The sequence below is a fragment of the Fundulus heteroclitus genome, chromosome 7, assembly GCF_011125445.2.
Source record: "Fundulus heteroclitus isolate FHET01 chromosome 7, MU-UCD_Fhet_4.1, whole genome shotgun sequence".
Taxonomy (NCBI): domain Eukaryota; kingdom Metazoa; phylum Chordata; class Actinopteri; order Cyprinodontiformes; family Fundulidae; genus Fundulus; species Fundulus heteroclitus.
Window position 1 is genome coordinate 24,801,071 of NC_046367.1, and position 16,581 is coordinate 24,817,651.

General features: G+C 40.5%; 1 protein-coding gene across 1 annotated transcript in view; it reads left to right on the forward strand.

The window, feature by feature from the left end:
- Nucleotides 1-14,536, forward strand: part of hs6st3b (heparan sulfate 6-O-sulfotransferase 3b) — a 122,611-nt gene extending 108,075 nt beyond the window's left edge. The window contains exon 2 of the mRNA XM_012873226.3: nucleotides 12,091-14,536. Within this exon, the coding sequence (XP_012728680.2) occupies nucleotides 12,091-12,832 (742 nt within the window). The 3' untranslated portion in view covers nucleotides 12,833-14,536. The remainder of the gene's footprint in view (nucleotides 1-12,090) is intronic.
- The last annotated feature ends 2,045 nt before the right edge of the window (nucleotides 14,537-16,581 follow it).

A 16,581-nucleotide genomic window follows, 5' to 3' on the forward strand; every position in this document is an offset into this window, starting at 1 on the left:
ATAGAACCTCTCATTGCTTTTTTCTTGTCAGTCTAAAAGGAAAGCAACAAAAAATTTATATTTGACCCATGGATCATCTTCCCACCTGAGCTGTGGATCTCTACAGCTCATCCAGAGTTACCATGGGCCCCATGGCAGCTTCACTGATTACTAATGCCCTCCTTGTCCGGTCTGTTAGACAGGATGTCCGTGTCAGTGCAGCTGTGCCATGCTCTTTATGTTTTTTGATAAAGGGGAGACATATATTTGTCAATAAGTGAGTTTCAAAGGCAGTTGGTGACATTGAATTCTTTCCAGGGGTGTCAGAGTTATGTGCTACAGTACTTTGTGTCAACCTATAGCTTGATATCTCAAATTATCTAAAATATACTGAAGTTAAATGTGAAAAGCTGGGAAAAAGTCAATGTTTATCAATACTTTTGCAATCGAGTATAGATTAAACAGTTCAACAACCAAGAAGCAAAATTACTCAAATTTATATTTGACCGTTTAATTTCCCTAATGGTGATGCGTGTGAAAGTGCAAACATGAGGGTGGAAGCAGTTTATGAAGCTAATTTTGAACTGTCATGTCTACTCCATGTGGGGATGCACATATTGTACACCTTAAATTAAATGCAATCTAGATTTTTAATGATATTTTAAACTGCAATTAGATAGTATTATACTGCATATTTTCTTAATAAGTTCCCAAAACAACATGATTGATGTTATATAAAATATTCCTAAGCCCCCGGGAAGCATGTTTTGTAATAGCCATGCTGTCTTTAAGCAAATACTGTCAGTATGAGCACACAGAGGTGTCAAACCAAATTGTAAAAAAGAAAAAAAAAAATCACACTATCAATATGTTGCCTTCAAGACCCATCAGCTTTTATCTTCACAGTGATTTACCTGCATCCTACTGAAAGAAAGCAATCACCGACAAGATGAGGAAAATAATGAATTCAGTCCTTCAACTGGGAGGCAGCGGAGAGCGACAACACACTGCATAACAAGAGACAGACACAACAGATACAAGGGGGCTATTGATGGGTAAATCAGCAGCCTGATTAATGTGACAACCTTTAAGAAAAGGTTATGGATCCGGAGGGAACTCTGGTGCCTGCAAAACATTTAAAGCAAGCAGAATTGAGAAAAGGGCAGGAGTCAAGCGAAGTGTTAAATTAGTAGAATGCTTCATGTATTTTGGGCGCTGTGTCTAAAGGAGAGCACTTCCTTCTCTCTTGCCTCTTGAGTGAAGATGGCCCTTCCTCAAGGATGACTTTCTGTCATTTAAGGATGTTTTCTTATATAGAGTTAACTGAGTTAGATAAATTGAGATTATAAAATTGTTTTCTAACTACCAGAATAAAGTCTCTAATGCTATTAGAGACTTTTTGTGACTTTCTTCAAATTGGGAATTGTACATACTCCTGCCCACAAGATGATGTCATGACTTTTTAATCTTCTGCTCGGGCCAATCATAAAGTTTGGATTAAAAAAGACAAACATGTGAATCTATTTAAAGAAAACACCTCAAACACACAGCTTTTTCTAAAATTGTATCTTGGAAACACCGAGCGAAATCAACCAGGATGTGAGGAAGAAAACAGTGGATCTACAAAAGTACGGCCCATCCTTGTGTTGCGCCATTAAAGCCATGATGAGAAAAATAAAATCAGATTGGATTGGAAGAAAAATAAGTTTGGGACTTTCACAGGCACCGAAGACCTGCTCCCTCAGCAGGGTGCGATCAGCGGTACAAAACTTTGCTCCCACAGACAACACCCTCAGTCTCTCCACACTTTTTCCTGGGGCTCTCAAAGAGTGGGGGACTGGAGCCAGCCAACCCTGCGAGCCATGTGAGCCTCATGGGGCTCAAAGACACACAAGCTGGGGAGAAACTCGTCCTCTGCGGAGCGGAGGACCCGACTGGGTTCGGAGATCTATCGGCTAAATCAAAGATAAGTTTATTGTCTCACTTCTGCTTAAACAGATGCCGAAATAAATGAATCCGTCTATGCCGAACCAGCTTTGTTTTGCTTCCTCGGCGGACTCTAGACAAAGCCGAAAAGCCGGCACAGGACCCACTTCCGAAGCTGAGAGCAGAATCTGGACAGAAATCGCCTACCCTGTTCCGACCACATTTCGGCTAGCCGCAGAGCCATAGCCCGCTGCTGAAAGAACCCACGCTTCCCTGAACCAGTGCTCTCTCTTGGATGGCCAAAAGCGAACCAAACTTACTTTGGCCAACCATTTAACTTTGAAAGTTAAATGGTTGTTTGGAAGGTTTGTATGATGCAGTTACATTGTTTTTTTTGTTTTTTTTTACACAAGGAGCTAAACGATGTAGCTCCTGCTAGCATTCTTCAAGCCATGTTACTTCTGATGTCATTTGAGTGTGTTTTTGTGGTTATAACAAACGTTATCTCCACAAGAGTCTTATACACTGATGGGATATTTATGTTTGTGTTATCCGGTGCACTCATTACGACAAAAATAAAGCCGAACCTAGCGCCAAATGTCCGCTAGCCTAAATACTATTAGTTTCTGGAATTTCCCAGATGCACAACTACGATAAGTTTCAAGCATAAGGTTTGTTTCGTTTCACTCCACCATTGTTCGATAGTGCTATGAGTGTTATTACCGTATTAATATTCAAAGGTGTTTTGTATAACTTTAGAACTAACCGATTATAGCGACCAATCGCTACAGCGACCCCTAGCCTCCCAGAGGTATAATAGCATTAATAAAACCAAGCATCCTTAAAGTTAATGATTTTTACTGAGAAAATCCTCAGATAAAATTTTGTTTAATCAAATAATGTTTTGTTTAACTCAGGATTTGCATTGTGAATGGGTTGAAACACATACCAAATGTTGTTCTGAATTAGTAAAGCTAGTTTAAGATCATTCCATGTTCTTTAAGATGAACTTTGGTTCTTTGACTCAGGTCTGCTGTGAACCAGGATTCACTGAATTATTCTGATGATGCTGCTGATGGTGATCAATCACTTTGTTTTGTCTTTTGTTTATTTTTGGTGTGTACATAGTTCCTTAGTTTAGCTTCTTTTTATCTTCATTTTGCTTAGTAGTTTAGTTAAGTTTCACTAGCCTTGTAGGGAGGATTTTATATACAGCATTATATAGTGATGTTCTCTGAATGTTAATTTTATTCTGTTAATAAATGTTTTTAACTTGAAAAGAAGTTGTCACTCCTTATTCTATATGTATACAGAGTTTGCTGTTAAAAGATCACCAGTGCTCGAATCATCACTTCAACTAATGTGCTGGAGGACAAATACCTTAATGCACTGTGGTCCAATGAAACTAAAAGTATTTTCCATAATGGCCATTGCTACATTTGAAGGAAACAGGGTAATGCTTGTAAGCCTGTGAGCACCATCCCAGCTGTGAGGCACAGGGGTGTCAGCAGTATGTTGTGGGGCTGTTATACATTGCAGGAGGGACTGGTGTTCTCCTTCACAAAATAGATGGCACCATGTGGAAAGAACATTATGTGGACATATTGAAACATCTTAAGACATCAAGCAGGATGCTAAAAATTGAGAGTAAAGGGGCCTTTCAAAGGGACGCAATCCCTAAGCATACTGCTGAATTATTACAAAGTGGGTTAAGGACAACAAGGTCTATGTTTTTAGTGCCAATAACTCATTCCTGACCTCAGTCCCATAGAGCATAGTAAGCAGAACAAGTGTGAACAGGTGAAGCGGCGTACAAATCTGACTTAGGTTATACTAGTTCTGTTAGCGGGAAATTAGCCAAAACACTCTCTCTCTCTCTCATCATAATTTACCTAAAGGTTTATTCAGATTTAATGTCAGTCACTGAAGGAAGGGTTCTGTCTTTTTGCACATCCATCCATCCATCCATCCATCCATCCATCCATCCATCCATTGCCTTGTGCTTATTTGAGATCTGGTCCCTGGGGCAACAGATCCAGGGGAAAAACCCAGTCATCCATCTCCCCAGTGACATCCTCCAGCTCTTCTTGGGGCTCCCAAGGCATTCCCAGGCTAGACGGGAAATATAGTCCCTCCAGCAAGTTCTGGGTTTTCCCTGAGGTCTCCTCTCAGTGGTAAGCGCCCGAAAAACCCCCCAAAGGGAGGCGCCCTGGGGGCATCCTGAACAGATGCCCAAGCCACCTCAACTGTGTCTTTTTACAGTTTATATACAGATCTTTTCATATCTTTTTGTAAGTCTTGAAAGTACACATTTCTACAAGAGATAATCCACCCTGACTCAATTTAGTTATCACTTCTTTATTAATAAAGCAGTTTCAGAGACTTTGAACACGTATTGCTGCTTTTAGCATTACCTGTTTATGTGTTTGAAGAAAGCTTTACAACATCCCTTCATCCATTCATTTTCTGTTGCCGCTTAGTCCATTCAGGAGCCAATCTCTGCAGTCACGGGGTGGTGAGATGGAGTGCACCTCGTATCAGTCAATCACTGAGCAATACAGAGGCATGTTTTAAATGGACAGAACATAAATTGAACTACCAGAAATGAAAAAAAAAAACAACAATACTACAAATAGAAATATTCCTGACAGCACTTGAAACCTGGACTCTTAAAAACAATTTACCACCTTCTAATTATCTTGAAACCTCGTTAATGGAAATTACTTTAATTTATCAGTTTTCTGCAGATTTGGCCACACCTCCCAGACTTGCTTACAACACCAGGAAACTTGCTCCGTTCTCTTTCTAGTTCCCACTCCTGTTTTTTAAGCAGAACACATGGGCTGTCTGATTTTAATGCCAGCGTCTCATTTGGAGAGGAACCGGGCTTCAGCTGTCCTGAGCACTCACGATCAGCAGCCTGCCAGCTGCCATCAGTCTCTGACTCACTCATGAAACAACTTAGGGTCTGCATGAGACTCCCTCATCAGTCAGATGCACAGCATCCAGCATATAGTGATGATTTCTTCAAAGACGGAGAACACTGAGCCAGCACTAAGGGTAACTTAGGAAGGACAGACACAGTCGGCAAGCTGTTCAATCCTGGTGTCCTTGTTGCATGCATCAAAGTTTCCTTACGCTGGGCCTTGAACCCCATATTTATGTTGCTATGGGGACAAGTGTTTAAATGTGTGTTACACTCTAAAAACAGCTTGAATAGAAACAATCAGCCCAGTGAGGACAATATGCGTTCATCAAAGGCAACAGGTTCTGATTGTGGGTTTGGCCAGGCACAATGGGTTAGGGTTTTGCCCCATAATATGAACCAAAAGTATTCTTTATTAAATGGATGACCACTACTTTGAACTCAAGCATTAGTAACATCACTAAAATTAGTGACATTTCAGATCCCTCTCATTGATCTTTTTGCACAACGCAACACGTTTGTCAAGTTTTGTCAAGTCTCCCAAAGTCTAAATTATTAGACTTTGGGAGACATTCTTACTCTTCTCCACTGGCAGCATGTGATGCCACGAGCCCCCGCCTCGTCCCACAGCACTCACAGGCGATCTAGTCCTCGTGCAAAAGTCTCTCCCAGCAGCAGTCAGCGCCGCTCCCCGTGTTCAAGCTGCTAATGAATCATGCATGCAAGAAGCCACCTGCCACTGTTTGATCCCTTCATTTTAAGATTTAAATAGAAAGATTGTCTTTTATCTGAAATACATCCAAACTGGGATCATAGCTGAGACCCGTTTAAGTAGGGTGTAACATAAAATCTTCCAATTAAATTATACATGACATTTAGAAACTTTTTGTGATTATTTGTCTCTCTAACCAACAATGTTAAACTTACAAGAGAAATAAACTGAAATGCACTGGTTTATATTGTCTGTATGAAATCATTTCTTGATGGATATGCAAAGGAAATGAGAATGACAAAGATGGCAACGTATGGACAAGAAATATTTATATAAATTGGCAAATGGGCAAATTGACATTGAGCCTGCAAATTTACACTAAAAAAAAGCAAAAACAACAACTCTCCACCTTTTGATTAGGTTGCAACATCTGAAAAGCATCAGAGGACCTGTTAGACCGCGGAACAACCCACATCTATCGCATCTATCTTGTGATTGTGTTTTGTTGTGTTAGATGAACGTCGGTCAGGCTGATGTTGAGTTTAAGGAACAGCATCATGCATTAAAAATGCTATCCTCCCACACTAATGGAGTCTTGCGGAATGAGCTTTCTTCATTATAACTAGATCAGCGGGGTTGGATTTTTCAACGGCTGGCTCTTCTTTTCCAGGTTGCACTACTTGCATGATGCTGAGGCATTCACGTTCAAAATGCAGAAAGTCAATTCGAGTTGGTTATTAAGCGCCACCTAGCGTCCAATAAATGTGGTTTCAAATGCTCTCTGGGGATTCCTAAACTTTAAAGACCATGCTCTGCAGTTATCTTTACACGCTAATCAAATTAGAATGAAAATAAGCAAAAGTAGTTATCTATTTTTGTTATTATTAATGTGCACCATCACTGATTAAATGTAATCCCAAAAGTAAGAAAGAAGCACATTTTACTGTAAATAAATTCTTGGACTTTTTTTCCACAAAAAGTGCTTTTTGGTTACAATTATTTGATTAAAGTGTTTTACTTTGTGTATTGCTGCTCACAGCAACAGTCACGGCTCATGTTTCATCCTTTATATGCATCCATATCTGGTCCAGGCTGGCATTTAGTTAATGGTGTGTGGTTATAATGCTGTTTCTTATTAATCGATAAGATGAATTGTGAGTAAAATTCATTACATATTAATAAGAGATTATTAATGGCCATTAACAAAGCTCCCCTTATCAGAATTTGACACAGTGTAGGCTTGGAGCTGCAATGTGAAATAGTTTTTAATTTCCTTTTAACACATTTATTGTGACATAGTTTTGTTTATTTTTTTCAGACTCTTGCAACTCAACAAAATATAAAATCCATGCAACCATATAATTGCCATTTGTCAGGCGAGAATATGCATATAAAAATTATTTCTTCTGACTTTTATTCTTTTGTTCACTCGTTCACTTTGCCACAGTTTAATAAATGCAGGTCATGGCTGCCACATTGTGAGAATAAATCAGTTTACTGAAAACAGAAGAAAAAAAAAAGCTGGTTACACAGATTACAAAAACAACTACTTCTTTTTTTTCCTTTTTTTTTTCTTTTTTTTTTTAAAACAACTACTTCAAACCTGGATGGAGGCAATTGCTGTGTGTGCCTTCACACCATAAACCAGCATCAGCCATTGTTCTCAGACGGGGTTTGTCTTTACGGTACTTGTTTCCTTCAGCTTGTTCTAGACTTCACTTAGAACAGCTTTTTGTCCAGTTTACATGTATATATTGTTTTGTTTCTTTTTCTCAGTGCACCCTCGGGCACCTGCAATAAAATAACACATGCCACGACCGTCTTAAATTCAGTTCAGAGACTTCAAAACACCAGGAGCCCCTGGCTGAAAGTATACTTTGCTTTCAGCAGCCTGTAATCACAGAGAAGCAGTGGGCTGAAATGGTGTCACTGGAGCTAATTACAGGTAATTAGACGGCACTTCTCTTTTTCACCCAGTTTTGTTGGAATAAACCTGGTTTATGGGTCATCGTTGTGTTTTTTTTGGGATGTGCTGAAATGATTTCTGAGGATGTGTTTAACTGAAGAAGCAGCCACAAGCAGAACGCGTGGGGGATGCTAAGAGGGGTAAATTTATGTACAAGCGTAAGACAGCAAAGGAAACAGAAGACAGAATGAAATAGATATATATCACTGTGCTTCTGTCTGGTCTTAGATTTTATTCATAATTCCCATTCCTGACATGTTTTGAGGTTAGATGAAGTGAAAAATGTTAAGCTGATAAGATCAGGTGTGGAAAACAAAAGGTGCTGCAGTGTTTTGGCACTGACACTGAGAAACCTACACAGATATCCAGCATGTCCAAACAAGCCAAACCCAGATGATTATTTTGTAGAGAAAATCAGTTAAAAGTTGCCCCCGTACAGCTCGCTGTCTAATTATGTTCCTACATCAAACCAGTCGAGAGCTGGCTCCCCAACTCCCCGTTGACTGGATGTGTAAATAAGTTATTCATGTGTCATGCAATCCCTGGAATCTTTTTTTTGTTTGTTATATTTTTACTTATTAATTTTAATCTTCATTTTTATGTTTTCCATCTTAGTGCAATTTCTTTGTCCTGTATTGGACCCTGGATCAGTAATGCTTAACTTGAACTTTAAAAATAGAGAAACAGTGTATAATTGTTGTCACAAAAAAACATGGTTCCCTACTTTTTGCCACATCAGACATGCCCGCATCTATCATTTGCGGTAGATTCCGTTTTTAAATCCTTGTTGCAAATTTAAGGCAGGTTGCAGGTTGTTCTGGTGAGCGGAAAACATCGAAGAATATCCCTACCTAAGGGTCTGCTCTGTTCATTTCAAATGCTGAAGAAACCTTTCCCATTCCAGACGAACATTCAGACAGAGATTCAGTACATTTCGCCATTCCTCTCTCTGAATCCCCTTCCCCAGTCTCGCTTTAGTTTCCATTTTTATCCGTACTTTTCACTTCATCTTCCATCCCTGTTTAATGGCTCCTGTTTAGTTGTGCTCCACTGAAGTAATGCTGTTGGTGTTGCTGCTTAGAGATGAGTGTTCTGGGGCAGAATAAGCTGCGATGTGCCTCCTATCCATTATTGATCCATGATTAACCAGAGTTCAGCGCTAGTTCCAGACTCCAGCGCTGACAAAATAGGTTTGCTAAAACCTATAGAAGGGATGTGGCCTTGACACAACCCTGCTAAACAAGGCCAGCTTTGCCTTTTTTTCCCTGTTAGAAAGCAGACGGCCAGTGTAAACTTTCATGCTGTACGTTTGGTGGAGAGTGGTAAATGGCTGTAGGGTTGGTGTTGATGATAACACAGGCCAGGAGTAAAAGGATCCTGCCCCCCCTCCCCTCCTGCAACAGCTATCTCTGTCATTCGGGGAAATGTTCCACGGGGCAGCGTTGCAGATCCGCTGATCCTGATGTATTCTGACACTGATGGTGCTCACCATCTGACCTTTGGGCTGCGGAGTGCTCTCAGACAACGCCTGTGTTTACGACCCCGGCTTAACAAGGATTTATACGCAGCGAACCAACTCCAGGAGCAAAGTGCCAGGATGTGGCTGCTCCTACAAGGGGCTGAGATAGCAGCTTCTTGTTTGATTCATACGGGAAAACTTTTTATTTATTTAATTTTTTTATCAGTTGCGCTCCTTTTGGCACCATCTTGTCAAGTTTACAATGTGTTTTTTGATCTCCTGTTTAAGACAACTAGCGATGAACAGTTTTATACTGTCAACAAAGCTCTTGGAAAAGTAAGAAAATCATGTAAGTTACACTTAGGAGTAGGAAAAGCTGTCTAATACATGATCAGAAACTAACTTCAACGTGGCACCGATGTGAGTTTATACCCCGAGAACAAACGACGGAGAGCTTAATTTCCAAAATGTTCAGTGTTGGGTGTGAGTGCATTGATGTTGCCTGCATCAAAAGCTCTGACGGTGCTCCGAGAGCAACTTTAGAGTCAGAGGGAAATCTCAGCGCAGCACTCCACTTTACCGACTCGCACCGCTCTCCAGGGGTGCGCCTGTCATTAAATATTCACACGACACACGCACGCACGTCAGACATCATCTTGGGAGAGCTTCATGTAGCCATCGTCTGTCCGGGCTTTGTTTCGTGTCAGAATGTACCTGTGGACTTCAGAGTTCCTGTGTGAGAGATGTTGAACGTAGATGTCATCCCGGAGCACCAAAATGGCTTTTTTTTTTTAACGTGGTTTGAATTAGATGTTTGTGCTTTTTTTCCCCACTTTTAATGAGAGAGCATGTGTGCTGCCCCAGGTAAAAGTCACTCTTAAGTCTGAAACAATATGCAGTAAAACAGCATTCCAGAGAAAAAGAAAATATCCCAAAAAACCTGTAGAAAACCGTTGTGGGTTTTCAACACAAACGCCTCATATCCAAACATTTACAGTTTAACACGGAAAATATGGAACCGTTGACCTTGGCAAACCGGGCTAGAGCGAAGCCGTCTTCTTCCTGAGTGCAGCTGCTCACATGTTTTTGAAGGAGGTGATTTTAGGAGCCAAGCTGTAATTTGTCCATTCTGAGAAAAAAACACAAAAATGAAAGAACAAATGTTCAGTCTCCTTGTGGTGGCTGACATATAATATAGCAGAAAACACACTTAACAAGTAAAACTGTAGCAAAGGACGATTAGTTTTCATAAGCGCACATACAAATGCAGTGTACGTTGTTGTGCTTTTTCAGAGATTAGAGGGGCTATGCTCAGCCTTTTGTAGCTAAAATCAATTCCCAAAGCCAATTTAAGCCAATTCTGTCTTATCTTGTGACAGCTAAACAACTTTTATAAAAAAAGAAAATTATTAGTCTTCATTTTATTAATTATTTTGGCATCAGAGGGGATTACACAATGCGTGCGTATAAGAGTAAGCCTTTCCACTTCTAAAACTTTTTTCTAAAAATTTTAAAGCAAAAACTGACTTGAGCTAGCTATAGCATCTTAAATTAGTGATTATCAAGGTTAGTAAGGTTAGCAGAACTAAAACAGCATTCTTTTTCTCTTGTGTTGTTGGGACTGTAAATTCTTAGGTACCTGAACTCTGACATTCATTTAATGCTGCCAACATTTCCACTCAATATACATCATATAAAATGTTTTAAAACTTAAAAAAGAGCAAGTTTGCTGTACTCTGTTCAGCCTTCCTGTTATATGCTGAAAGTCCTGCTCTCTCTCTCACTGTCATGCGAAGCTAGTTAGTGAAGGATAGAAAAGTAAAAATGGATCTTTACTGATGAGGGAATGAGGCAATAATTCACATTTGGGATTTCTTGTGTCACTTTTATCAATCTTTTTCCATGTGGCAATTGCAGGGTTACATAGATTTTAGCAGATTGTATTTTCTTGAGCTGCTAAGGAAGTTTTAATAATATTGGCTTTCAGAAAGTACCTCAAAAGTTATTTTGTAAAAGTGTCTCATATGTCCAGTTATGGACTAGGAAAGATAATGTGTCAAAAGACTGAACGCTGTGTTCACTGCCATAAGTTCATTTATACTCTTGTTGTCTGCAGCAACTCCTGGAAACAGTTTTATTGTCCAAATGTATATTCACGTAAATTAACACAAGATTTTTTTTAAATAATCAAAAAGATGTAAAAACACAGCCAAACTTCACATTTTGTCATTTCGCAGGGAACATTTCTCGTCAGTTTTGATTCCTTTTGTTTTGGAAACTGCCGGGGTTAGGGAGCCGGGTGGGGTGGTAATAGATGGCAGCCATTTTCCCCCACTCAGATTTTGTGACATCTGACCTCATGTTTGAAAAGCTTCTTGTGTTCTGACTGATGGGGAGTCGAGCGCTTTAAGCTCCTCCGCATCTTCCGCACCGTGAGGTCAAATACATGTAAGCTGCTGGAGCCGTGGGTCTTTAGAGATGTAGGTTTACCTACTCAGCCTTCACGTTGTGGTCACATGAATGCCAGAGACAGTAGATAGTATAAATGGAGGAAACCTTTTAGATTGACATATTAAATCCTTAGGAATTATGAAATGTTTTCTCCAGGTGATTTTATCCTGATGACTTTGATAACTTTATACTGGGGGTCAGGTATATTTGATCATTTAAGGTAAATAGACACCTCCTTTATAATGTGATGGGGTTACTTTAGATAGAGTTCTCAGTTAAATGTGCTGTGGATCTGTGGCACAAAAGCTGAGGCCTCATTAAATTTTAACAATGTTTGGGATGTAGTTGGGTCAGTTTTTCTCACTTTCCTCTGTGGTCATGCATTACAACTATGCCTTGATGTGCAATTACTCCCTGTGCTGGCAGGTTGGAGCAATGTGTGGAATAAAAACTGTTTTTGGTAAATTCAGAGCTTGGGTCAATTTCCAAGGGCACCATGTAGACACCAGCTATAATCATCTAATTAGAGAGATTTTGAGTTTTCCAATTAGCATTCAACCTTGGAAGTTTCATATGGAGACAAAACTCACCATCTGTCAGCACAAAGCGGGGCGGCTCTCTGTGATTGTGATGCACTCACAGCCCTCTAACTGTGTTTGTTTTGGCTGCAGGAACTTCTACTACATCACCATGCTGCGAGACCCGGTCTCCCGCTACCTGAGCGAGTGGAAGCACGTGCAGAGAGGAGCCACGTGGAAGACGGCTCTCCATATGTGCGATGGACGCTCGCCCACCCAGGACGAGCTGCCCACCTGCTACAGCGGCGACGACTGGTCCGGTGTCACCCTGAAAGAGTTCATGAACTGCCCGTCGAACCTGGCCAACAACCGGCAGGTGCGCATGCTGGCCGACCTGAGCCTGGTGGGCTGCTACAACATGTCCTCGATGAACGAGAGCCAGCGCAACCACGTCCTCCTGAGCAGCGCCATGAGCAACCTGAAGAACATGGCCTTCTACGGCCTGACTGAGTTCCAGCGCAAGACGCAGTACCTGTTTGAGCGGACGTTCAGCCTGCGCTTCATCGCCGCCTTCACGCAGATCAACAGCACGCGGGCGGCCAACGTGGACCTGAGCGAGAGCGTGCGCCGGCGCATCGAGGAGCTCAACTTCCTGGACGTCCAGCTGTACGAGTACGCGAAGGACCTGTTCCTCCAGCGGTTCCAGTACACCCGGCAGAGGGAGCACCAGGAGGTGCGCTTGAAGAGGCGCGAGGAGAGACGCTGGCTGAGGGAGCAGAGGGAGCAGGGCAGGCCGTGGCCGTCCAAACACAAAGGGCGAGTCTTTGAGAAGGAAACTGAAAACGACTTGCCCGCCACCACTGAGGATTATACGAGCCAGGTGGTGCGTTGGTGAGACCTCGTCGGACAGGAATGCCGCAACAGACGAGATGTTTTATCAGAACCAATTGTACATCTTAGGACTCTCTTTGTTCTTCACCGTTATTCTGCGTTCTGCATCTACGTGTTTTGTCTCATATGAGAGCTTTGTTTCTTGAAGAAAATGCCGCAGTCTTTTAGTCTTGGAGAGCCTTTTAGTGTCTTAAATTTGTATGTGCTGTTCATACATTGTTTTCATTTGACTACTGCCTTAGTTTTACTCTGTAAAATGATATGGTAAACAAAAAGAAAATCCACACTGCATTGATTTTGATAGTCACTGGAAGTGTTTGAATGTCTTTGGAGGTATTATTGGTGTTTAGACTGTTTCCACTCCGGTGGCTTTATGTTTTTGACTAGAGGTCCCTGAGATCGTGAATGGATGGAGAGAATAGCTTTGAGCATCAGCTTTCATTGCACATTAAACACAACGTAGAATAACTAATTTATGTACAATCAAAAGCATCTCTTAAATCGAATCTCCGCTTGCTTCACTGCCCAGATTTTCCCAAACAACTGGTGAGCCGACCAGCAGTTGAAATCTAAAGTATATCATGAGTGAGCAAAAACAAAGAGGTAAGGAAAATTAAGGAATTGGTCACAAGTGTGGCTTTCTCACACCTTTAAGCTGCTTCACAAGGATTATCTTGCTTGTAAACAATTTTTACTGAGTTCAATATATTGTAGAACACCCGAAGAAATAAGAACAGCTGCAATGCCTCAATGACAGAAGTATGAGATTTCCCAATCACAGCCTTTTTAACTCATAGGTATTGGAGCCCCTGACTAAACTCAGTTCTTAATGCTTGTGGTAATGTCCACATCCATAGCAAGCCCTGTAGAAACAACTTACAGCGTTATCTTTAAACAATCATGCTCTTTTAACATGACCATGACTTGCAAAACAACATTGTTTTGTTGATCTAAAGATCTAAGAAATCTGGGTTTTTTTTTCCTACAAATCTAGGTGTATTTTGCTCCGTCCAAAGACTGCATGAGCTACTGCAGCTTCCTGTCTCTCTGTGTCGTGTGACCTGATTTGTTTTCAGACAGCTGTCAGTGCAAAAGAGTGCTGAGCAGAGCTTGTCTTTTATTTTTGTGACTTTCAAATGGAAGTGCTAATGGAAAACATAGTTTCATAAACTTCTTTTGTCAATGCACAAGTATTAGAAACTGCATTGAAATGTCACAATCAAAATTACCAAGAAGTCATATCAAAACTGAGAGTAAACATGCTAGCATTAGCCTAGCCCGCTCGGAATGAAATCGTCAGGAGAAGGACATTGAGTTTTGCTGAATCCTGCAGTTATTTCATTTCTTTCATATTTCATACCTGCGTTTCTTTAGTCTCCCATCACTTTGACCAGTGACTGTAAAGTACTTTTGCATTTTTTAATCATAGTGTACTGCAAGCAGATCTTCTTGTATGTCACTAATGAGTAATTTCCATTAGCAGGACATTAGAGTTATTTTGGTCATTTTTCATATGAGCCGACTAATTCACATGGGAATCAGAACCAAAACAAACGAAAATAGAGAGTTTTACCAAGTTTTAAGAGACTAATTTACAATTGGGAATTTTTATGCTTGATGTTTTTGTATTCGTAATTTATGAAAATACTTAACCACAAAATAAAATAAACAGTTGCATAAGTACATTTAAGCAAAATGTAGGTAGGAAGGGGTGAAAGTGAATCTGCAATGCATTTGTCCAAAATGGGGTGTGAAGTGGTGAAGGGCCAGTACGGCACTTTAAAGCTCGCAGGTTTTCAGCAAAACCAAATCTATGGCTTTGAGTTTAACAAGGCATCGGTCTAGAACCAGATATGGGAAAATATCTATTCTTAGTTGACTGATCATAGTGGGAGTAAAAAAACATGAATCCTGATCTGGACATCCCCAGTGTAAGCATGAACAAATGTTTTAAAGTCACAGCTTTTCGAAAGAGGTGGACTTGCTGCTGTGTTTTGGATTATTGTCCTGCCACATCCAGAAACGCAAACTGTCTTCAGGTTAAGGTCACAAACTAGAAGTTATGGTTCCATCAATTACAGCAAGTGGTCCAGGTCCTGAGGTTGTGGGCATGATGGTCTTCTTCTGAGACCTTGTGTTACCTTTACACCAGATGTAGCAGGACAGATGCTGTACAGAAAGTTTCAACTTTGTCTGTCAGTCCACAGAATATTTTCACAAAAGTCTTAGGGATCAGTTAAATGCTTTTTTGGCAAATGTGAGACAGACATTTCTGTCTCACATTTTGTTTTTGGTTAGCAGTGGTTCTGGTTCTGGAACAGTCCCACTGGCTATTTTGCCCAATCTTTGCTTATTGTTGGACTATAAACCCCGAACTTAATCCAAGCAAGTGAGTTCTTGAGTGCTTTAATTATTGTTCTGGGTTGTTTTGTGACCTACTGGATGAGTCCTCGATGCACTTTTGTTAGGCAACCCACTTATGGGAATGTTTACCGCTGTTCCATGTTTTGTCCTTTTGTGCATAATGGCTTTCGGTGTTCGCAAAAAATCCAAACCCTTAGAAATGGCTTTGGTACCAGACTGACAGGTGTAAAACACTTTGTTTCTCATCTGTTCTTTAGATCAGGATATAATGAGTTACTTTCTCAGATCTTTAGACCTACTCCATTGTCTGAGACAGGTGCCGTCTAAGTGATTTGATGGACCAGAACTCTGGCAGTAATTAAAGTCAACTTCCCAAACCACTTGATTAATCACAGTTCATTCCTACTCAGGATGTAGAGTATTAGGTGTGGTTTAAAAAAAAACAATTGAAGAAGTCTACCATGGAAGAAATGCTTTTTCACAGTAATACATGTTTCACCCCAGGACATCAATGCACAGAGGTGGTAGGGCTGTTATCCACATTGGGCTCACAATCCATCCATTTTCTGACCCACTTTATCCCTCATGGGGGTCCAGCATTCACTGGGCAAGAGGTAGGGTACACCCTGGACAGGTCAACAGATGGATTTGAACCCATAACCTTTTGCTGCAAGGCAACAACACTACCCAGTGCACCACTGTGGGACTGCTCACAGTCCAGTAAAAGTTAAAAAAATAAAAAATTTATAAATAAATCCATGTCCAAATTTGTTAATGCTTTACATTAAAGCATTAACAAAGGGATTAATATTCATGTCCATTTTTCTCTGTTGAAAATGAACTGGACAAATCTATTCAAGATGTCACAACATACATTCAGATCTGTACAGAAAGAAGGACAAAATAATCTGCCCCATTTTTTTATTTCTCTTTTCTGCAGTTTTTAATATTTAACTATGAAAGGGAAATAAAACCAAAACGAAATTTCTACTTACTAAATTTCTACTTCCTCACTTTTTACCACAAAAAAAGTAAAAATTACTTTTTTCAGTATCAATATTAATATTATATTTTAGATTTTGAAACAAAAATCATTACAAACACCTGTGATGAGAACACCTAATTGTCAAGGCATGCTCCGACCCATTCTCTACCTTTAACTTCTGTCAAACATTGTATCTGTTGTGAGGGGGGGGGGGGGAAACAATTAAAGGTGCGAACATGGTAAGTTGGTTGATAAATATTTGCTAAACAATGAATGTGATGAGGAGGGTAAATCTTGGTGGCATGTGGCCTGAATGAGAATGAGATGATCAGCATTCAGTTGTCACGCCCCTCCTCTGTCACACTGGCTGCTTCTTACATATTTGTAGAGCTGACGGCGTCGGC